The sequence below is a fragment of the Dipodomys ordii genome, unplaced genomic scaffold (assembly GCF_000151885.1).
Source record: "Dipodomys ordii isolate 6190 unplaced genomic scaffold, Dord_2.0 Scaffold130, whole genome shotgun sequence".
Classification (NCBI taxonomy): domain Eukaryota; kingdom Metazoa; phylum Chordata; class Mammalia; order Rodentia; family Heteromyidae; genus Dipodomys; species Dipodomys ordii.
Genome location: NW_012267346.1, coordinates 460,284 through 485,274, shown reverse-complemented (window position 1 = coordinate 485,274; position 24,991 = coordinate 460,284). Strand labels below are relative to the sequence as shown.

The 24,991-nt window shown below is 35.9% G+C and overlaps 1 protein-coding gene across 2 annotated transcripts in view; it reads left to right on the top strand.

Moving 5' to 3' along the window:
• Nucleotides 1-24,991, top strand: part of Cdkal1 (CDK5 regulatory subunit associated protein 1-like 1) — a 520,358-nt gene that overhangs the window by 205,254 nt on the left and 290,113 nt on the right. For both annotated transcript variants that reach the window (XM_013030462.1, XM_013030461.1), the window contains one exon: nucleotides 4,491-4,594. In XM_013030462.1, coding sequence (XP_012885916.1) covers nucleotides 4,491-4,594 — 104 coding nt within the window. The remainder of the gene's footprint in view (nucleotides 1-4,490; nucleotides 4,595-24,991) is intronic.

Genomic DNA, 24,991 nt, shown 5'->3' with positions numbered 1-24,991 from the left:
AAAAGACTATTAGGATGATATACAGACAATTAGTATAAAATGCATATCTTAGTATCTATCAAGTATTTCACTTTTTTTTTAATCAGTATTAGCTACCTCCCCTCCTAAAGCTATTTTAAAGGTTGTGAAGAATTTTACAGGAATCGATAGAGTTATGATAAGGACATTTCAGGTAAAGGGAATGAGAAATACAGATCAGGACTTGAACATTATTGAAATAACTTTTTGAAACAAACTTTGCAGCTAATAAACACTGAATAAAAGAAAGTATAGCTCCAGATGTTTTATAAATTTAGTACAAGTGTTTTAGTGCAGAAAGAATGGAACTTCAGAAAGAGCACAGTTGAAGACAGAAGCCAATACTAGGGTAAGATCCTGGAGTAGAGAGAGAAAGAAGAGTGAGTCAGTAACCCTCGGGGTCCTAGCCACAGAGATGAAAGAGATGAGGGGTTTGGAACTGCATTCTGCTAGTTTTTCTACTGTGCCATTTTCTTTGTTTGTTCTAGGTTTTAATCTTGGCAAGCAGGTATTTTATTATCATTTGAGATCTAATCAGATTCTGCTGATGTTTTTCTACTGTATTTGTTTAAAAAATAAAAAAAAGTTAATGCTTTTCGGGGTTAGGGGGTGGACCAAGATGAAAACTCACAATAGGCTGTGTTTTAACAATCAAGTCTGGCACAGCCTGGTTGTATGAACTTTTTGTTTCTTAGATTTCCTGTGCTTGAGGATCCTTCAATACAGAAGAACATGGCCAGATCACTGTGGTTTTTCTAAGTTTTAGTTGTCCATAAAGGGTTGTTATTTTATGACATTGGAAACATTGAGGTTTTATACTCTGTCACTTGATTAAAAATAAATAAGAATTAAATTATATGAGGGGAATAGAATATGTTGTCTTGAAGTATTAATACTTGAATCAAAATGTTTTATTTATTATTCAAATTTATCCTTGACCTGAAGCAAAGAGAAACAGAAGCCTAAGTTATAGTCACCTTTTTTCTCTTCATGTAGGTGATTTTTTAAGACTGTAACTCTGGTTCTTAAATTATTGCAGAACTTGTGGTAGGTAAAATTTTTTAAAAACTTAATATATTTTTTAAAAAGTTCTACATATATTAAAATTTTTAGTTTTCATTTGCTTTATGTGGTCAAGTGTTATGTCAATATTATGTGTTTAAACTCTTTGGAATAGTATAATTTGTGAAAATTCATTGTTATTTCATTTGCTTAGTTTATATAATTTAAAAATATTCAACCACAGATAGTTTATGAGGCTTCAGGGGAGTTAAATAGCTAAATCAAATGCTGGATTTCTTCCCTTTGGAAGCTATTAGCTGTGTCTTCACATGGAGTTACATTACAAAGCTGAGTAGGTATGGTGGGCTAACTTTGTCCTTCCTTCACCACAGTCCAGGTCGCTTCAGGCTTTGCATCTTCCTTGAAGCTCAACGGCCATCTCATTTTGGTTTTGGCTTTTAACAGTCATCTTTCAAAGATCTTTTGTATTCTGACAGTTAGAGGAACTGGCTCAGTGTTCTTACTCTTGGACAATTACTTAATTGTTTACAGATAATTGAAACTTTCTATCCAAGATTTCTCTTATGAACTTCTTTATTTTAAAGAAGGCCTGTCATGTTGAAATGATCAGTCAATTCAGTTCTTGATGATGTATGAAAATTTTTTCTAAAGCACCAAAAGGCTCATTTTTTTCCTGAGTTGGCCCTGCATGTCTTCTTATATAACATTCTGTTCCTCTTTAAAAGTAAAATACAGTAGATTTAACTCTTGAGTTAGTATTCTTAGTGGTATGCTTAAAAAATAATGTGAATTTCAGAGTCACTTTAATATAAGATATTGAATTGGTAATATCCAACATTATTTTCTATTGTGATAAGAATTAGGCCATCTTGGGGCTGGGAAGGTGGCTTAGTGGTAGATTGCTTGCCTTGCATGCCTGAGGCCCTGGGTTCGATTCCCTAGCACCACATAAGCAAAAAAGAAAGAAAGCCGGAAGTGGTGCTATGGCTCAAGTGGTAGAGCGCTATCCTTGTGTTGAAGAGCTGAGGGACAGCGCCCAAGCCCAGAGTTCAGGCCCCATGACCAGACTCCCCCCCCCCCCCCCCCCCCCCACTCCCCGCAAAAAAAAAAAAGAATTAGGCCATGTTATACAATAGAGCTTATACTCTATACAGATGACATCAACAGCTGTAGTTGAGGAATAATTTGATATATAATATTTTTAATTCTTAATATAATATTTGTATTTCTTGATTATTTAAATATAATTGTCCTATAAAGTCACTTTAAGGTTTCTTTCCTTTTTTTTTTTTTTTTTTTGGTTGATCCTGGGGCTTGAAATCAGATCATGGGCACTGTCCCTGAACTGTTTTTTGCTCAAGGCTAAGATTCTGCCACTTTCAGCCACAGCTCTACTTTTAGTTTTGTGGTGATTAATTGGATATAAGGGTCTCATGGACTTTCCTGCTCCAGCTGGCTTCCAACCATGATCCTCAGATTGCAACCCCCTGAGTAGCTAAGGTTACAAGTGTGAGTCACCCCAGCACCTAGCTTAAGTCAACTTGTTTTATTTCAGGCTTTTAGCATATTTTTAAAATAGTATTTTTAGTAGACATTTTTCCCATGGGGATTCTATTTCCACCATTATTAAATGAGACAGTAGGAAAATGTGACTTGGTTTCTACAGCTAGCTTTTTGGCCAAGCTATTAGCATCACATCTGTTCCACCACGTGGGGTATACCTTGAACATGATATGCACAATTATTTCCTTGAAGAATTGCTTAAAAACAGACCCATTAAACAAATAATGGCCAAACACTTAGTAGATACAGACTCTACTCTGACTTCGTTACATGTATCCAGTCATTTACATTGTAAATGTTTCCTTTCCCTTTTTCGCATTTGCATTCCCTTATTCCTTCTCTGACTAGTATCCCTTAAGACAGTTGCTTTTAAGAAGCAGTCTACATAGGAAATATTAGTTGCTTCTATTAAGATTGCCCACTTAATTTATGGCACGGCTCATTGTTAATGGGACAAACAAGAGAAAGAGATCAAGAGGCACAAAGAAAGTTAGAACTAGGTTGTAGGGATGGCAGATTGCTTGGAAGCGTGCTTATTTTACTGAGTGAATGTCAGGCTTAGGGGGAATCCCAGGCCCATGGAGACATTGGAAGAAAAGGACAAAGAGAATGCTGGTCTTCTGGTGTCTCCTGCACATAGCTCTGAGAACCTGAGCTGTAGAATTTAGAAGAACATGACAGGTCAGACCAGGTGAGACATTTTGCCAAAGACCCAGCAAGAAGATGAAAAACAGAAACTGGATGATAGTAACAGGATGAAGGCAACAAGTTTGAGCCAGTGAATAGACAAGAAGCCTGACTTTATAATTCCCAAGAGTAAAGGAGAGATACATATCTTTTTTTTTGCAGTTTCAATACATTTTTATATTTCTGTATGCATTACTCTCAAATCATAAGAAATGATCAAAGCACTTAAAACCTTCTAATAAAAAATCTGAGTTTATGCCCACAATTGTACATACTTATAATTAAGAAGCATTCTTTATATTGTTTCCTCTATAGCAAATTAATACCATTATTTAATTACACATCCTTTAAAGAACTAGTGTCATATACAGGAGGCAGTACTGGCAATATTGCTGAGTATATGCTATATTACACTATATCTTCTATTGGATGCTGATTATATCTCAGTGTTGTTGATCCATATCTTTTTCTTTTGCTTAAGATTGTTTTTAATGGTTTCCTTTTTTGATAATAAGAAATTTGTTTAAATTACATTTTAAAATTATAAAACAATCATGATTTTAGTATTAAAAAGAATTTTTCCATGATCTCTAAAAACTACGGGAAGTAAGTCAAGTTTTTAAAGGTGATGCTGTTGTTTACTTCTTTTCTTTGACTAATGTAATCCCAGAGAATATTCATTGGTTGCATTCCACTATTTTTTAAGGAATGAAAGATATCTGAACATTTCTGGGGGATATCTGCATCAATGAAAATGTGTGTTGCCTGTTCAAATACGAGTTAAAAATTAAATGAACATTCTTCATTATGATGAATGAAATCGTATGTGTTAGCAATACTAAAATTCTCTCCTTATTTGATGGCCCAATAAATTCAGGTGGCTTACAAAAAATGTGTTTTTGAATTTTTTTGATTACTCATTGCTACTATTTATAAAATTTGTTCCTCATAGATATGTGTAACTTGAGCTAATATGTGATTTTTCTGACCAAGCTTGAATACTTGAAACTGAAAAAGATTATAAATTTCTCTGCCTCATGGAAACTAAGCATGTAACAGGTAGGTAATTTTTTTTGTATCTCATATAAACTAAGTAAATGTTACTAAATTAGTACCACCGTGTTTATTTTGCCCATCCCCATGTTTGGGACACATTATCTTTAAAGTTCTTAGTCTTATTATTCCTCTCATTTAAACAGGTGTCTCAATGCTTGTACCTACTGCAAAACTAAACATGCCAGAGGAAATTTGGCCAGTTATCCAATTGATGAACTAGTAGATAGAGCCAAACAATCTTTTCAAGGTAAGAGACCTTGTTTCTGAAATCATGAGTGAAATTAGTCTTCGTAATAAATCATTTTAATCGTAACACTACACATTGCCTGCTTCTTTAGCTTCCTGAAGCTTACAACTCTTTTGGATTAATTAATAGACATTATATTTAAAAGCTACAGTTACATTTGTATTAATTTCTTTTTTGTTACCACTTTTTTATGACTTTAAGTACTTATTTCAGACTTTATTTTCTATCTGAAAAAACAAGATGATGATGATAGTGATGCTGACGTTAAAAAGAAATGAAATTCACAAGACCTTTAATCAGTTAGGAATTTTGTAGATAGAACTACTTAGTTTTCTCTTTCATTGCTATTTTTTTTTGACCAATCAGGAAACAGCTTAAAAGAGGACTCCATGAGTCCTTTGAAGAGAATGGCCAGTAAAGAAGGCCTTTTTCCCTTCTCTACAGTACTATTTCTGGGTCCTCTCTGGACTCTCTGGACTCTCCCAGGGCAAGTCCCCACTAGAATGCTTGGTATGGGGTGGCCGGCCCCTTGTGAATCATTGCTTGTTAGGAAATGTGATTGTCTTGGTATCTCTCAGCTTGTAATAAGACTTATCTGAAAATGAGTCACATTTGTGTTGACATATAACTGCTTAAACCATGAAGTTCCTCTTTTGTCTTTGTTTATAATATAGATATAAAATAGTTCTGTGTTTTTATACCCAACATGAGATAATCTATTGTCTCCTAATCTTTTGGGTTAATAGTTATTGATAATGTGCTTTGCCTTTTAGGTTGGAGTGCTGCTCACATCATGCATCTTATTTAGAAAGCACAAATTCTAAGCATAGAGCTTTATTTAGTCTGTCTAAAGCTTTTATCAACATGAATTTGGAATGCTTTTAATAGAGAGGCAAATACATCTATTGGTTGATTTGACACTTCCCAACATTTTTATTTTCTTATATTCTTATATTCTTAGTATAGTGCCCTCCTGCATTTACATTTAACTCTATTGGAAGAGAAACAAAGGAAACATATTGACACGCTTAGAGTTCTGTTTTTAGAGCCAGCCAGGTTATTGTCCAATCTGAGGGGAAAGCTGTTCATTGTATTTTCTGCAACATGATTACTGTAAGGATTTTTCAAAAGGGCAAAAGTTCAGTAGAAACCTAATCTATATACCTGATAAATTTGCTGGCTTTTTAATTAGTGTTTATTTTTCCATATACCTTTCAGATAACAAGCATCTAAAACATGTGTGATCTATCCTTTAAACACTGTTGATTAGAAGGCATACAAATTAGTACTTTTTCAACATTATACATTTCTAAATGGAACTGCATTCATTTTTTTTAATATTGGGTTTTATTTGATTGAAAATTTATTTGAAAAATGTACAACTTTTAAAATCACCATTTAGGAAGTACAAGTATTTATCTCCTTCCCCGTATCTCTCTTCCCCTGTAACTTGTTTGATGATTGCTTCATGACTTTACAGATACAATTATGTATTAACTTTGATTTGAGAAAGAAGACAAACATCATTTATAAGGTGATTACAGAAATTTCCTAATCATATCCAGCCTAACAGTCTGATTTGTCTTTGGAAATACCCTCTGACATGTTACATCTGTAGGACTTTAGTAATAGTTATTTAAAGTAAGTGATTCAAAGAACATGCTAGAACTTAGCAGGAGTTAGTGGCTATTTACAGATGAGGTTCTAGAAGGTCACTGTCATTATCAGTAGTTGTTTTCATTTGTCACCATAGAAGTAATGTAAGGATTTTTGTTTTTGTCTTGCTATCTAGAAACTAGATGCTAGTTTTTGGACTATAGAGTGCCTGTAATTGATAAGTGGTTCTGTTAATGAAGGATTGAGGTCAGTATTTACTGGGTAAGCTATTATGTGCAGGAAAATACTAAGTTGTCAAGTATTTGTTACTTTTTGTTGCAGCAGAGTTAGGATTTGATATACTGGTCTGTAATTTATTAGCCACAAGATCTGATCTCTCCAAGACTTAATTTCCCAATAGGAGCATTTGGTATTATTTGTCTAAGTAATTTGAAGTATCATAGGTGAATAAATTGGTTGTGTCAATAGTATGAAGAAGACATGTTATTTAAATTATAGGAATTTAGAATGAATCCAGGAGAAAAAGTCTGATTCATGTGAGAATCGTGGAGCAAGCATAGCAAAGATATTAAATGATTATAATCAAACAGTAGAGTTTTCTTTTATTTCTGAAATATTACAAGGAAACTTTCTCAATATCTTAAAGAAATTTTAGTTGCTTTGAGTATAAAATGCATATATAGTTGTTTGCCTAGCTTTGTTTTGTTTTATATCCTCTCTGTCAACCTAGCGTTCTCTCTCTCTCTCTCTCTCTTTCTCTCTCTGTGTGTGTGTGTCTCTCTCTGGTTGTCTTTGTTTTGTTTCATTCTTTTCTTTTTTTCTCCCTGGAACTTGAACTGAGTACCTGAGTGCTGTGTCTGAGCTTTTGTCCTCAAGGCTAGCCTCTATCACTTGAGCCATTGCTCCACTTCTGGCTTTTTGGTCCTTAGTTGGAGATAAGAATCTCACAGACTTTCATACTTGGGCCTGCTTGGAACCTAGGTCCTCAGATCTCAGCTTCCTGAGTAGCTGGGATTACTGGCATGAGTCACCAGTGCCCCACTCAACCTAGTTCTCTGTAACTAGTTTTTCAGTGACTGGTTTTACCTTCTCAGTATGTTTTTCAGTTTTGGATCTGCATCAGGTATAAGATCTACCAGGTAACTTCTGATAATTCAGGTGATTAAAAAAAAATTCCCATGGTTAACAGTGTTCTGGGGGCTGAGGTGGCTGGTTTTGACATGGTTGTATTTTAGATATCTAGAAAAACATGTCAAGCAGTGACCAGGACTTTGTTGGGGCCAGAATGAATTTATAAGCCAGTGTTTTCTAGGATATTTGTATTGATTTTTTTCTCTAGCAGCTAATCAATCAGCTTCAGTTGTATAAACGATAGAGCAAACCTTTTTAAGTGTGCTGGGTGAGTGGTGTGGAAACAACACCTTTCACTGCTGTCTCTGAAATCAAAACGTAGAGATGATGGATGAGCTGTTTTTATAGCTATCTTGTGCTTTTCTAGATCTCATTTGTGTGTTGCTACTTTTTCTCTCCCTCATAAATCTGAAAAGGGCCCACAAACTAAGTGGCACAAACCAGTTATGGAAAGGAAAAGTAAATTAAGATAAACTATTCAGAGCTGGGAGAAAATTTCTAGATGCCTAGTGATTTCAGTATTAATGTTAGGATTAAAAAGCAAATTCTGCTATGTCTCAAGACTGCAAAGAACACTGTGTTAAATATAAAATACATCTGGAAAACATTGCTTCTTAGGGAGGGAAGTACATAAGCCGTATTTTTTTCCCCTGTTGTTGTTATGTAAGCTTCAAATTCTTCAGTTATGTTGTTCACGTCAAGCCCCACTTGACTGATCTTACATGATTACTGTACAACTGTTTTGATCCAAGACCAAAAAGGAGCCAATAAGTTCATCCTATTAATTCATATCACAGTGGAATTAAATTTCTCTTTAATTTCTTTATCTTTCACTTCTACTGTGTTCAAATAAAATAGAGAAATCCGTTTTCTCTGTAGAATGAATGATGTTAATTTACATGGTTATGTCAACTTCCAAAAGAGATTTTAGGCAACTTATATTAAATGGTTATATATAATAGACTGTGAAAATAAAAACTATAGTTTTTTTTTTACTTGAAAGAGGGAAGATAATTTGTTAACTGGTGAACCTTGACACTCTACAAGAATAGGGAAATAGAGTGATCTAACATGAATATGTAAAAGAAAATATATAGTTTTTACCATGAGAAATATATGTTTCTAGCTTCAAACAATAACAGGCTCATTTATTTTTATTATCATCCATGGTATCATAGCACATTTACCAGATACTTATTAAGTCCTTATGTGTAGGAATTAAAAATATGCAGCTTAAGCTAGGCACTCATAGCTCATACCTGTAAACTTAGCTACTCAGGAGGCTGAGATCTAAGGATTGTGGTTTGAAGCCAGTCAAGGCAGGAAAGTCCAAATGACTCCTATCTCCAGTAAACTATTCAGAAAAAGCTGGAAGTGGTGCAGTGACTCAAGCCTTGAGCAAAAGAAGCTCAGGGATAGCACCTAGGACCTGAGTTCAAGCCCCAGAATTAGTACACAAAAAAATGTAACATTATGATTCCACTCTAATACATAAAGCCCTGGGTTAGATCCCCACCACTGAAAATAATAAACAAGCAAGTAAGCAAGCTAGCAAAGCATACCATGTAGTCCTTGTCTTCAAAGAGCTCCTCTCAGTTGAGTCTGAATATCAAGTTAAAGTTGTAAAGCAGTTAGGGAAGGAAGTGTGACAAAGACAATTTTAAGCTCTTTGTTAACCAAGTCATTGATCTTTTAAGCTTAAATAAGTATCTTTATCTATCAAATACCTTTTGTCTAAATAAGGTGATCTCCGCAAAATGACAATACTCATGTTGCCTCTTTATCTCCTGTAACTTGACCATTCTTTACTAGTCACTTGAGGTTACTCCTCAGAGTCCTTGCTATTGAGTTCTTGTTAGTCTCTGCCACTGGCACATGCTTCATTTTCAAGATGCAATCTGTTTGTCCTTCGAAATTCTGAGGACTACAAGAATCTACAGAAGAGGCTCATGATGAAAGAAATCCACTAGTGACCCATCACCCAGGTTGACTGTTGAAAACTATGTGGTTGTTTTCTGTGCATTCAGCAGTGAGCATGTATTAGAAACAGTTTGTGTTTATGGGAATCGTCACATGCTGTAGTACAGCTCTGATAGCAATACATGTCAGTCAGTTCCTTCTGACATCAGAGCAGTGAGATGAATAGTGGTTGAGGCCACCAGTAACCCATGAAACAGATGAGCCTCTTTAAACCCACAAAGTGGGTTTAAAGAGTGGTTTTGTTCATAGTTCCTTGAGTATCACAGCAGAGTATGTATAATTCAGAGCAGTTTATTCATTTATTTCTTTATGAGTTCTGTGAATTGAATTCTGGGTCTTATACTTTCTAGGCTCTTGAATCTTGTAGTTCTACAAAACATTTTGAGCTTCTAGAAATAACCTTTTGTACCCATTCTTATGACAATGATAGTGTTAATCATTCCTTAGTATGATTGGCTACTTTTATTTATTTACTTATCATATATTTGTGCTGAGGATTTAACCTTGAGCCTCACACATAGCATGGGCTCTGTACTGAGCTATATCCATGGCCTTCCTTATTTTGTACTCTGTGTATTTTATAAAATAATTAAGTCATGTGCAGTAGCCTCTATTATATATATTATATTAACTTTATGATATTCACACACACATACGTACACATCTGTATTCCTATGCTTAAACATGATAATAAGAATCTGAGAAAACTCATGGAAAGAAACAATATGAGATTGGGTAGGAAATTGGAACAGAGGAAAGTAGACCATAATCCCATATGTGGTTTTAAAAATAAAGCTTCAATTTTTACTCTAAACTTCTTGAAAGCTTGTTGTCTAAGGGGAGAGGAAAAAAATCACTTACTTGGCATTAGATTTGAAAGTGTTTTCATGTCAGAGTTTATGGAAGGAGTACTGGGGAATATACCAGATCTCAACAGCATCCCTCTACCACTTAGACTCACATACTGTGTTTGTGGAAATTGTGTATTTTGGCAATCCTTGTTAGAACTTGCAGACATGCCTTGAAAAGCATAACACTTTGAAAGTATTGCAAGGCTAGACAATACTGTAATACAGAAATTTTGCCAAAGAGCCTAATAATTTAGGGGCTTGCTCACACTAGATCATATTTTAGGGTAAAGAAAGGTGATACTCGAATTTATATGTTTGTGCTTTATCATCTTTAAATTTTTTCTTGTCTTTTTCTATTCTTTAAAATATACTAGTGAAGTAGTCAGTGAATATAATTATTGAGTGTAAATCTGTGGGGATACATTTTATAGTTTTTACCTGATTCAATAAAGTGATGTTTAGAAATGTGGAGACCACTGGTTTAGAGGACCAAAACAGACCGTTCATTTTCCATTACAAACAAATTCAGCTAAGGCTTTGAGTCAAATAGGGTAACAGAGTTTTGTGTTCTGTGACACTGAGGTACACATCTCCCATTTTGATGACATACAAGCCCATCTGCTTTTGATATCAAATAAGCAAATCACCAAGTTTATGCCCTTTGGACGAAAACTTTAGAACTTGAGGGCTCTTGCCTGGACCCCCCCCCCCCCAGCAGCAGCTGTATATCTCTACTTCCTGGCAGAGGAAAGTAAGCTTTCCATCCTTACAAATACACTTCTCTTCCTTCCATCTGACTTTTTAAAACCCCAGAAGATTAATTAAGTCAGGCATACGTGAGTTTAGTAGATGCTCAATACATGTTGAATGATGGCTGATCTAGAAGTCCTTATGCCTGATAGAATTCTTTATGTGAGTTGGAATGAGTATTGAAAAGACAGTATGGAAAAGCCATGTGTATAAAATGGGGCAGAGATTCTGCTTGGCTTTAGCTGCTCTCCAGCCCAGTTAATTGAACATAGACTTCATTGTACTACACAGGATCTGAGTAGTGATGGCTTACCTACTTTTGCAACGAGGAATATTTTACCTGGGAAATGACTCTCTGATGTTATTTTACTGCAAGGGTGTATTCACCCAGATCCACACTTATGATTATAAATAAATACATACTTGCTTCAACATTTTTCTTTTTTGTAACAGAAAAATCATTTTGATAATGATTTTTTGGTGACAGGGGACAAAAATTAGCACAGGGCTTTCAAGAGTTTGAACTGAGGATGATGTGTCTCTGAGATGATTTCAGTGAACTTTAAGAACTGCACGTTGGTTTTGGAAGGTTGTGCAATGGGATTTTAATAGCCCTGGAAAGGTGTAAACGTGATACAGCTACCTGGTGGTTTGTAAACCTGACCTTTGTGAGCCGTTTTCTGGGCAGAAGTTGTACTTGGTGATGCCAGCAGCTTTTATTGATTCTGCAGACTTTGCAGTTTCTAATACTGGCTGTCAATTCATTTCACTTGAAAAATTATTAAATTTTCCCCCTAGTTTTGTGGATATTAAATTGCCGTAAACATACTCATGCTGTGGCAGGTACCACAAGCACAATTTTCTGCATGAAGAAAGCAAATGTTTGTTAGTGGGACCTTGGCTGTTGGGCAGAAGTTATAAATTTCTGTGTTTCTTTTTATTTGTTGCTCTGTTATGTTCTTTATTTCTCTTGGTGTGTTCTAACACATTGCTTATTACTTGTAATATGTAGGGGAAAAGGTTTTAGATTACTATAAGAAATGTGCCCTTTAGTTAATCATTTCTCATATCATTAAGAAGAGTAGAACAGAAGACTGGAAGACTTAACCAGAGACAAGGCAATTGAGGGAGAGTGAGAACAATTTAATGAATAAATGAACTTAGTGCCTCAGGAAAGGAATGAATGATCCTGTTTCATACATCTGTTTGGCTTTCTTTTGTTGTGCAAGGGCTCCAACCCAAGGCCTCAGGAATGCTAGGCAAGCGTTCTGCCCCTTACCTGCATCCTCACTCATAGATCTTTTTGATTTATTGAATCAAAAGTGACTATTGGTGATAGTAGTCATTTCTAGAAATGAGTTTTAAACTTCAGTGATTCTGAGAATGACCACTGAAACTTTGGGGGTATGTATTTGAAATACAAATATTTTGCCAGATTCTTAAGTCCCAGATTGGAAGGTAGGGATAATAGAGACCATTTCTAGAAACTTTTTTTCTAGGAATCTAGCTTGGTTAAATATACCCACTTGTGCAGTCATTTTGCCAAAATGCTCAGTGCAAATGAGGGAAAAATGTACTATTTATGTAAAGAAGTAAACATCTGGTCCCATTTCCCCATGTAATCAGGTTATGGAGAAGTTCCATTCATTCTATGCTAGGCCTTTTGTATTAGTAGGTTTATGCCACTCAAAAATTCGAAGGAAGATAAAAGAAATGCAAATCAAAACAACATTGAGATACCACCTCACCCCAGTTAGAATGGCCATAATCAAGAACCCTAATAACAACAGATGCTGAAAGGGATGTGTACAGAAGGGAACTTTACTGCATTGTTGTGGAAGTGTAAACTTGTTCAACCACTTTGGAAAGCAGTATGGAGGTTCCTCAAAAAACTCCACATAGAGCTCCCCTATGACTCAGAAATCCCACTTTTGGGCATTTACCCAAATGATCACAAACAAGACTACACTAAAGCTACCATCACAACTATATTTATTGCAGCATTATTTACCATAGCTAAGATATGGAACCAACCCAAATGCCTCTCAGTAGATGAATGGATCAAGAAAATGTGGTATATATACACTATGGAATTCTATGCCTCCATCAGAAAGAATGACATTGCCCCATTTGTTCGGAAATGGAAAGACTTGGAAAAAATTATATTAAGTGAAGTAAGCCAAGCCCAAAGAAACATAAGTCCCATGGTTTCCCTTATTTGCAATAACCAGTGTATGTCTGAGTCAAGCAGAAAAGGTCAGATAAGTTGATGTTAGGGAAATGAATGCCAAGATAAGTATTCAAATGTTTTTTTTTCTTTCATGCAATTGTTTCTAACATATTTATAAGTTGATATCTTGGTTGCTTTGTATGTCCCTCCCCCATGGTATAACCCTTGCTTTCACTGTATTTGATGTTGGTATAATTTGTGGAGGGGAAGGGAAAAAAATTGTTTAACTAGGGATACAGGTGGACCCATTGCAACAATAAGATGTACAAGTCGTTATGTCAAAAAACAAACTTTACAACTTTGGTGGGGGGGTGGAAGGATCGGGTGGTGGGGGGGTATGGGAGGGGATGGGAAGGGGAAACAAAGGAGGAGGCAACAATGCTTGATAAGAAATGCACTCGTTATCTTGCCCATGTAATTGTAACCCCTCTGTATGGTATTTTCACAATAAAAATAAAAATTTAAAATAATACTAAGGAAGTGTCAAGCACCAGTGGCTCATGCCTATAATTCTAGCTTCTCAGGAGCCTGAGATCATAGTTTGAGGTCAGCCCAGGTAGGAAAGTTCATGTGACTATTTATCTCCAATAAAACTACACCCCATTCCACCCTATCTCCTAAAAAACTTGAACGTGGAGCTGTGGCTCAAGTGATAGATCACTAGCCTTGTGCAAAAGAAACTCAGATTACAGCAGTCCTTGAGTTCAAGCTCCAGGACCAATGCAAGCATGTGCATATGAGCTACAGACTGCCAGGCAGGACACACATGTGTAGTCCCAGCTATTTAGGTGACAGAGCTGGGGTGATTGCTTGGGCCTACAAGTTAGGGAGCAGTCTGTGTGACAGAATGAGATTTCATCTCAAAGACATCACAAAGCTACACCAAAAGTATCAAAATTTACAAGGACATAAATGTGTTTTCTCACAGTTTTCTATGCTGGAAAAACCAAGATGTGCTTACAAATTCACTGTCTGGTGGGGGTCCAGCCCCATCTCTCTTGCTAAGATGGGATGCTGTTGCTGTTTCTTCTTGAGAGGTTGAGCTTTGTATACTCATGTGATGAAAAGGATGGAAAAGTAGTTCTTGTCATAAAGATTCCACCTCTCAGTATTAGTGCTTTGGGACTCAGTTTCAACCTGAATGCTGGTACAATCAAAACTGTGGTGGTTTTTATTTGAAGATCCTGAATGGGATTAGCACTGTCATAGCAGAGTGTGAGAACACTCAGCCTCTACCTTCTCCGTGTGTGAGAATGCAGCTGTGGCACCATGCGTGGGGCACTCAGACACTGGGTCTCCTAGCTTCTGGAACTTGATCCCAGCCTTTTGGAACAATGAGCTGTTTAGAAAAGGTCAGATAAGTTGATGGTAGGTGAAATGAACCCCAAGGTAAGTATTCAAATGTGTTTTCTTTGGTGTGATTGTTTCTAACATAATTATAAGATGATGTCTTGGTTGCTTTGTATGCCCCTCCCGCATGGTATAACCCCTGCTTTCACTGTATTTGATGTTGGTATAATTTGTGGAGGGGAAGGGAAAAAACAAATCGTTTAACTAGGGATACAGGTGGACCCATTGCAACAATGAGATGTACAAGTCATTATGTCGAAAACGAACTTTACAACTTTGGGGGGGGAGGGTAGGGTAGGTGGGAGATGAGAAGGGATGGGAAGGGGAAACAAAGGAATAGGCAACAATGCTTGATAAGAAATGTATACATTATCTTGCCCATGTAATTGTAACCCCTCTATACGGTATTTTCATAATAAAAAATTCTGCGTTTATAAATTATATACTTGAAGAAATTTTGTTATAGCAGCATGGACATGCGAAGGCAGCTGTAATCAAGTGTTTATTTTTTAAGCTCTACAAGTTTGAAAATTACTACCCTAGCTCTTTCCTAGGCCTGTGTCTGCTTAGTCTGAATGTATTTATTTCCCTCTTTAATTATCATGCTTTAGTATATATTATGTTAGATTTTTCAGCAGAACATCACAGTTATAATTAGAAGAAAAGAGACCTTTAACTATGCTTTATAAGATAAACTTTATATTATGGAAATAATCCTTCACTATGTAGCAGTGAAGTAATTGAATCATTATGCAAGTATAAAAATAATATGTAAATCTGTATAGGTTTGGAACCCACCTTTGTTTCCTTGAAATAAGGTATACATTTCTGTTTAAAAAGAATGGATTTAAGAAATGCTAAAATATGATTGGGAGTGTGTCTCAAATGGTAGATCGCTTGCCTAGTAAATGTTTGGCCCTAGTTTAACCCCCAGCACTGGAAGAAGAAAAAGAAGAAAGGAAAAGAAGAAAGACTAAAATTTTTAAATTGAAGAGGAATTATGCATTTCTACTATGCTGACATTTAATTTTTACATATTCTGTAATTATAAATAGTAATGTTTTAAAAGTTTACAGTTATGTAGAAAATATGATTTTATACAATCGTATATACTATAACTATTCTTAAAAACAAGCAAAAATTAAGAACTGGAAAAAAATATTCAGCAAAATAGTTTTGTCATTTTCCTATTTTTGATATTTCCTATATTCCCATAAATACATACCACTTTATTTAGGCTACATAAGCAATGTAACTTATTTTTAATGAATGGCATATTTATTAGTTGTTAACTACAGAAAATTAACTCACATGTGTTTGAAGCAAAAGAACCTTTTTTTACTTTTTATTTTTCCTTTATTTATTTATTTATTTTTAATTGTCAAGGTGATATATAGAGGGGTTACAGTTATATAAGTAAGATAGTGAATACATTTTTTGTCAAACTTGTTACCTCTTCCTTCATTATTCTCCTTTCTTTCCCCCTAATTGCCCCCCCAAGTTGTACAGGTCAATTCCAACATATTGTGTTGTGAATATCGCTGTTGCATTGGTTCCCCCTTGTCCTTTGTCTCACCATTCTGTTGTTCCCCTTCCCTTCCCTGACTCAGATAAACACATATACAATACCTGGGTAACAAAATCAAATGCAGTGACAACAGGGGATATACCATAGGGGAAGAACATACAAAAGAAACAAATCACATAGTACATTAAAAACAACAACAACAAAGAAAAACCTCTTGTGTCCATGCCTTGGAGTTCATTTCTTTAGTATCATCTTATATTGTCATATGTACATAGCTTTTGAGCTATGCTGCTCATCTGCTAGGATTATCCTAGACCCATACTGTTTATTGCAAATAAGGGAAACCATGGGACCTGTTTCTTTGGGTATGGCTTACTTCACTTGATAAGATTTTTTTCCAAGTCGTTTCATTTCCCTTACAAATGGGGAGGTGTCTTTTTTCCCTTTCTTTCTTTCCTTTCTTTCTTTCTTTCTTTCTTTCTTTCTTTCTTTCTTTCTTTCTTTCTTTCTTTCTTTCTTTCTTTCTTTCTTTCTTTCTTTCTTCCTTTCTTTCCTTCCTTCTTTCTTTCTTTCTTTTGTCGGCAGTGGGGCTTGAACTCAGGGCTTGGGCGCTATCCCTCAGCTCTTCAGCGACCACTCTACAGCACCACAACTCCACTTCTGGTTTTCTAGTGGTTTATTGGAGATAAGAATCTCACAGACTTTCCTGCCTGGGCCGGCTTTGAAATGTGATCTTCAGATCTCAGCCTTCTGAGTAGCTAGGATTACAGGTGTGAGCCACCTGCCCCTGGCTGAGGTGTCTTTCTTAGGAGAACCTTTTTATTACTTGACAAAGATAGAGAAACAGAAATGCAACAATTTGAAGTATTTGGTAACCTAAAGACTGTGTTTAGAACATTAGAGTTGGTAGCTTCCACGAATTTTCTTTGAACAAATCATCAACTATAGTATAAAATACTCCTCCTGGAGATACTGAAATCTGGAAGCCACCTGATTTCCCTTTTCTGTATTCCTGCCTATCCCCCTGGTTGTCTTAACGACCAAGTCAAAGAATTGCAGAATAGAATAGGAATAAACTAGAGGAATAGCAGCATGTCTTTGGCCCTTCTTCCAGATGGGAAGATGAGATGAGAACTCTGAAGAGGATCGACATCCTCCCCAGGCTCTTGTCACCCATGCCATGCTTGTCTATGTCATCATCTGTTATTCGAAAAACATTGCCTTTTCTTAAATAGTCTCTCTGGTGGGAATGAAAGAACAAGTTTCTGTGGTAGAAATAGTAACAAAGTTTCTAGGGCTATGCCTACCAGGTTTGAGTGTGCACAGTGAATTTGATAGGTGGAATAATCACAACCCAGAAATATGGTGGAACCCATGGTCCAAACTAAGAAGTGTTTCCCTGACTCAGTGACCAAACCAGACTTTGAAATCAAAGTGAAGAGCAAATAAACCCAAGAACATGAATAGTACAGGGGAGAAATTTCTAGCACACTAATTAAAGAAAGCCACATGGTTTACCACTTGCAGAGTCTTTGACTTCACTTAGGGTTTTAAGTGCCATGTGTGTCAAAAGCAAAGCATATTTTTGGTCAGGAAAAGAATATTGAAGCTTTATTGGCTTTATGTACTGCATACTTATTTATAGATTATACAAATGTATTTTTAAACCTAATATTTGACAAACCTGGAGAAGCAACAGTAATTGATTTCTTCTTTATATATAACATGTGGATCAATTATTGAAAAATCTTAGAGGACTATTGCTTGGAATGCCTCATTGGATCCCACCTCTTAGTCTTCATGATTTTCTCGACATCCTTTCCATATTGATGCTTTCTTTAAACATCCTGTCTACACTAATGAACAGCATTGTCAGGAGTCTTGTTTTGCTTTTAAGAAGCGTGGTACAAGTAAAGGTTTGATCAATATTAAGACTCATGGGTTTGTTCTCATGCCTGTCTCCCCATACCACCATATAAAGTGGTCCACTTAATTTTACTGCAGAATGATCCTTAATCAGTCCATAAATAGTCACATATCTCAGCTGAGACTCTGTACACATAAATGAAGCCATGTTGAATATTCTGCCAATTGGTTGTATCAAAATTTTTGGCCATCCCTTATATCAAAATTTCTGTCCATCCAAACTTAATCCAGATTGTAGGTGAATTGCTTGCAATAATAAATATTATTTTAGGCCAGTTTTTGTTTGGTGTGTTATGCAGCAGTAGATACATTGTTGTCCAAAGTATTGTTTAAAAGTATATTATAATAATAAAATACCATAATATCTTTATTATATTCATATTACCTCTTAGGATTAGTCAGATAAACCCAAGCATGTTTTACCTTGAACTTAATGTGGTACTTTTAGGATTATAGTTTTAACAGTTACTAGCATAACACCAAGAGCTGTGAAGGAGAGAGCAAGCTAAACATCACAGAGCCAGTGGTCAAGTCTATAGCCATTGTGGCATGAGTGATAAGAACCCGGTGTGCTTATAAGACCTTGTCATTCTGTTTGAGAACAGAATAGTTATAGTTCCATAGTTGTTTATTAGCTATGTGATCCTAATAAAGCTTATTCTCTCCCATCCATTTTTCTATCTGAAAAATATATAAAGCATATTTAATAGATGCCATGAAAATTAAATAACATATTGTTATGTCTTTGAAAAAGCAATTTTTATTACCATACACTAGTTATAAATGGAAGAGTTCATTGTTACATTTCCATGTTTATACAATATATTCTAGCCAATTTCACATCTTCTGGTCACTCTCCCTTTCTTATTGTTCTTCATGATATAAGACTACAAGAAAAAGAAAGATCAGGAGAAAACAAATCACTGTCAAAAATACTTGTGTTCTTTTCATTTTTCTGTGAATATACATTAGCACATCACTAACATGCTTCCACATGTAACTTTCAGCATCTCTGTTACTTTTGAAGAAGAAACATTGGACTGTAGATGTTTTTCTCATTTGAAGTATATGTAGATCACTGCAGGCAGATTTTATTATGATAGGTTTTGGATAGGTGCTGAGAATGGGCTTTCAAGTGATCTTGCTACTGAGAGTCTTTGGATTGTACCAAGGAGAAAGGTCCTATAGGATAGAAAGGTTCTGTGTGACCCTTTACATTTTGGTCTCATATCTCCTTTTCAGCCACTGTCTCATAAAATTCTGCACTGTAGTCTATTCTCCACTAAAAAGAATTCTTTTTTTTTTAAATCTATTGACAGATCTTACCAGATATAATAATGGGATTTGTTTAAATAGTTTTTTGGTCTCCACTGTACCTACAAAAAGGATTGCTGGGGTATTACTTGGTATCACAACTAATGGTCAATAAATGTGATTTGAATGAGGGTATGCATGGCCTTTGGATTCTCAGAAAGATAGGATTGCTCACAGGTGGGAGGTCATTAGGAAGCACAGTGTGGATTAGGCACCAGTAATTGTTCAATTTTGTTAATGTATACCATCTATATTATCTAAACAAATACTAACAATGTAAAATTTGAAGTAAAATGAATCTTTTACATAGACAATGCTGAAGAAAAACGCAATTAAAAAGAAAATACCTGAGCTTGGTGCCTACAATCTTAGCGACTTAGGCTAAGATCTGACGTTTGAAGCCAGCAGAAACAGGAAAGTTTGTGAGACTCTTATCTCCAATTAATCACCAAAAAGCTGGAAAGGGTGCTGTGGTTCATGTGGTAGAGTGCTAGCTTTGAACTGAAAAGCTCAGGGACTGTTCCCAGGTCCTGAGTTCAAGGCAGATGGACAGATAGACATGGACATACAGAAAGAAGGAAAGTAAGAAAGAAAGGAGAGAGGGAGGTAGTGGGAGAAGGTAGTATCTGTTTTCAAAAGAGAAAGAAAAAGAAAGTATTTTCTTTGAAAAGTGAGGCTGTTAAAGATTGTATCCAAGTGAATTCATTTCTGTTTTTTTGTCTATATTTACTCAGTGTTATAAAATCTGTGCTTTACTTTTCAGACTTGAAATAACTTCTATGCAATGGTCTGACCTTTACTTATGATTACATTGACGTAAAATATAATTCATGGTATAATTAATTTATGTAAGAAGGAGAGAAGGAGGAACTTGGCACTATGTCAAATGGAAAATCCATTGAATTATGATTTTTATGTAACTTCTTCAATAGCCTAACATCTGAATGTTTCCAATAGTATTTTTGGAATTAAAGTTTCAAGTGGTATATGCTTTTTGTAAATGCTTAAATATTGTAGTGATATGAAAAATATTTCTCTCTGTGAAAAATTGATGGTATTTTTGCCCAGATTGAGTGACATTTTGCATTTTATTATGGTGACTTTTAGAATAGCGTACTCTGAGTAGAAGAGGAAGTTGTGGGGTTTTGTCTTCCATTAGCCAAGGTTAGTGTACATGGTAATTGTATTTGTTTATTTAATGAACATTTACCACTATCTAATTGGGGGTTTATCATTGGGAACACTACTTCTGCAGTTTCTGCGAGGAATGCTAGAACATAGAGAAACAATGTTTAGTTTCTAAATATGACTTGGAGGCGAGTTATGAGATACTGTTTTTCTTCAGTAAAGTATCAACTGGTAAGGGATAAGGCCTATTTGATGGTAGATTACTTGTTCAAAATACTTTAAATAAAGGGAGACTAAATGAAATCTGGGCCTACTATATTTTAGGTACAATAAGATACTTCTCAAATTGGGTATCACATCAAAAACAGCAATGGTATTTCTGTTTTTTCTTAAGTATCTACTCCAGAGTTGAAATCTACTATCCCTAAATAAATAAAAAATTACTTTAAATGCTACATAGAATTTATTATATCCTTTTGCCATAGGCCTGAGATAGAACCTGGACACATCTCTCATTTTATTCTTTATTTTCACTCTTATTTGTGGCAATTGTTTTGGATGAATGCAGCTGTAATTCAGATGTCATGCTGTTCTATGTATTAATAAAGATGTCTGAGAATTGGGTATCAAATGATTTTCTTTACACTCTTAACACCTAGCTTTTCATTTCATTGTCACAATTGCCTAGTGAATTATGGCTTCTGGTGCTTGCTTGCCCTCTGTTACAGAAGCACAGAGAGGTTACCCATGCATTTTGAGGGAGAACATTAAAATAAAAAGCTCTTGATGGCTAGGTCAGTGTACTCTACACTGTAGCTTTCTGTGTGTTCGAGAAAATGTGGTGTTGAAATAGTTGATATTGCAAATGTATTGATGGCTGTAGTACACTTTTCTTTCATATGAAAGCCTTTGTTCCTCTCATCAGTTGAGATAATTTCAGAGAAGTTCTTAGAATTGCAAGTATAATGTTCTTGAGTGGTAGCCCCAACACTTTTTCCCAGGCCCTCAGTTTCCTTGACCTAGGCTGAGTCCAGAGAATAGATAACTGTTACACACAATAGAAGGCTGAAAGTCAGATTGAAGATATAATTTTAGTCTCCGGACAATGGATACTAAGAGATGTATTTGTAAGCAAGACTATATTTAAATACATTTAGTAAGCAGTTCTTGTGTTTAAAATAATGTTGCTGGAATGATTAAAAATACCTATTTGTCAGGTTCAGACACTGAAGGTGTTTAAAAAAAACATTTTTTTATTTTAGAAATAGGCATAGTGATTATGCTAATGATACAGAAAGGCAGCTTCTGTGGCATGTTCCTACTGATTTAGAGCTTGTGATCCATGAAGATACTTTAAAGTCTCCAATGTACCCATCTGAGAGTAGCCTGCTTCCTGAAAGCCCTTGTTCTTCTCATGCCATAGACTTGCATAAATGAAGTGTGTAAATTTTAATTTGAAACGTATTTGCAAGCCACTTTCTATCAAAAGTGGATTTATTGCTTGAAAACTGGGTACTTCAGAAATACTGAAGACACCCAGTCAATCTTCAGTTGCCAGTTGGTCCTGGTTTTAATTTTAGACAGTTGGGTTTGTGATCTGCTTTTATTCTGGTTTCCCTCCTGAGAACCAGTACTCTATAGAAAGAAAAACTAAACTCACTTTTGTTCCTAGTTTATTGCAAACCAGGTCAGACACCCTTGATTAACTCTCAGTTGGAGGATAATTTGGACCTTGACAGATTGAACCCAAACAGCAGGGTTTCTCTAGTCTGGCCAACAGAAAAAATAAAAAGCTAATTCCAGTTCACAAGCTGTAAAACAGGAATAAATAAATGTGCAACTGTTAAAGAATAGCTATTTCAAATATTTCCAAAAGACACAAGAAAAAAGAAAAGATTAGCATCTTAGGCAGCTGTTCTAAGGGAAACCTATTAATAATCAATGTGATAAATGATGTTCAGGAGCTAGTCTATCTGTCAAATATCAAACATTCAAAGAAAAGAACTGTTTCAGAAGACATGACCAACAAAACACAAACTATTAAGATCTTTTGGGGGCATGAGAGCTGCTTTGCTTTGGGTTTTAAATTTTTATTTCTTAACTCCTCAAATATACTTAGACATTATTTTATGGGTCATATGGCCTTGGGGGGTAATAGGATCACTTGAGTCAAATCTATTATGATAAAATTGTTTAGAAAAAATTAAATTCGTCTGTGTATTAGTTGGAAGACATTATTAATTATTATTTTATGGGATTTCATGTTCTGTGATAGCTTGTATATAAATGTAATACCAGGTCACTGTGGTGGCCGTTTCACCAGGAAACGTTATATAATAAACAGATATGATTGCTGAAGTAAAAAGGGTGGTTCCCTGACTTGTAGGGGAAGCTAATAGTGCCTGAAGATGCTACACAGTGTTTCCATGTAGAAGATATCACCTAAAAGAAAAAGTTTGTTAGTGGTATGATATTTATGGATGTAGATACTGAGGGATGGTAATCATATACTGCATTTATATTTGAAAATTTGTTCTTATTAAGTTTTTCTGATTGTAAGTGATTTCTAACTTAAAGAAGTATGGGCATTTATTTCTTGGAGGTACTGGGATTTGAACTCAGGATTTGTACTTGGAAGACAAAGCCACTTTCACTTGAGCTACACCTGCATTCCTTTTTGTTTTAGTTATTTTTCAGGGAAGGTCTTGAATCTGTACTCAGGCCTGGCATTGGACCTCAGTCCTCCTACCCACTCCTGAACATAGCTGGAATTACAGGCATGTGCCATCACTCCCAGGTTACTTTTTCACATAGGATCTTGCTTTTTGCCCAGTCCTCCCAATTTTATTTAGCCTCCCATCAAGTAGCTAGGATTACATGTATAACCTCTGTCTGCACTGATAAAAGTATAGTTTTTTTTTCTTTTACTAGTGGTGTGAGTCATTTTATGAAATATTAGAGATGCATGCCGTTTAGGGAGTGGTATCTATGGTACAAATATGAAGCTCTTTGTTAGGCTCTCAACTAGGCAGCTTAAACAATTGTTAGGACCACTATATGCTTTCAGGTCCATTTCCCAACTAATGCGGGATTGTGCTCTTGCTGATAAATATTATTGCAGAGGCCATGGAGAAGGCTGAGGAATCAGGAGATGTCATAATCTGGCCCTGGTCTACTCTCATTTCCTTCACATTTCATCCTTCCCCAGGGCTGCTTTGGCATGATCAAAAGCTCTATAATTATCTGTCACCTGGAAAATCCTTTAATCACCATTAATTCATTTCTGCTCACTAGTGTAAAAATTAGAACTGGAGAGAGAAATAAGAAGAGAAAGCTAATGTATAGGAGGGGCAGGAACGTGTAGTAAGTGAATTGAAAAAGAAAGCTAGCCACATGTTGCTTCTATAATAAATAGACCATTCCTGAATTGTAGGTTAATTTCTTGAAATGCGTATGTGTGAATACACACATGTACACAGAAACACATGCAGGGAATTCTTTTATGGCTTGTACATACAAAGAAGGGAAGCTATCAACACTGTTGATATTTTTTAATGATGGATTTCCTATTTCTTCTGTGCTGAAAGAGTACTAAATATCACTCCCCATTGCCAGAGTAGTTTTGTGAAATCAGGAAGGTTTTGTTTTTTTATTTATTAGGTCTGGACTCTACTGATAACACTAAATTTTCACACTGCTCTGCAGTTATATTAGACCCTTAAACTTAGACTCTCTTTGTACTTCATCATTGTAATTTACACATTGGGCTGGTACATTCTCTTCAAGACCGTTTGTCTTGTGCCTCCAGCTGCTCCCCAATAGCCATTGTGCTGAATAAGCACTCCCTCCAGTATGTCCTTGATACAATTAATGCAGGCATCTGCAGACGCGGCCGAGGCAGCAGCAGCTGCACTGCCTGTGGAAGCCAACTTCTGCTGAGCATTGTGATAAAAGAAATAGTTTTGAGCTGGAAGCTAATGTTGGCTTATTTTTAGCATAAAAAGAGTTGCACCTGCCAGGGCTAGGGGAGGACTGAGGTTTGTTGATTACACGTTCTTATTAGTGCCATTGTTATTGGTAAAATGGGCATGATGTCATCCTTATCAGACTGAATTGGCACCCTGTAGAGTGACAAATAATTTACCCTCTGTGGTTTTATCACCATGGGCTGCATGTTCCAAGTGACTGGAGTGCTGAGTCTTCACAGTTGAATGCTGTGGACCTGCAGAGGTGTATGAAAATGAAAGGGATTGATACTTGTAATCAGTGCCCATAGTAATGGCCAAGGTGTAATGAAACCTAAGTGCACATTTAGGGTAATTATGCTGCTTCGGGGTGGAGCCCTGGGGCTTTGCATGCACAGGAGCTGCTTGAGGTGGCGGATGTGCAGCGAGGAACACTGCCGCACCATCTGCTAGCTTCTCATTTTCTCATTAATTCTCCTGTCCCCTAAGTCAGGGCTACCCTGACTTTGAACAGCACTTCATCTGTTCAGTATCTCATCTCATTTTAGCTGGGAGTTGCTCTCCACAGTGGGATGGAGATGATGTAATTTACAAGCTCGGCTATGTGCAATAGATTAAAGCAAATCA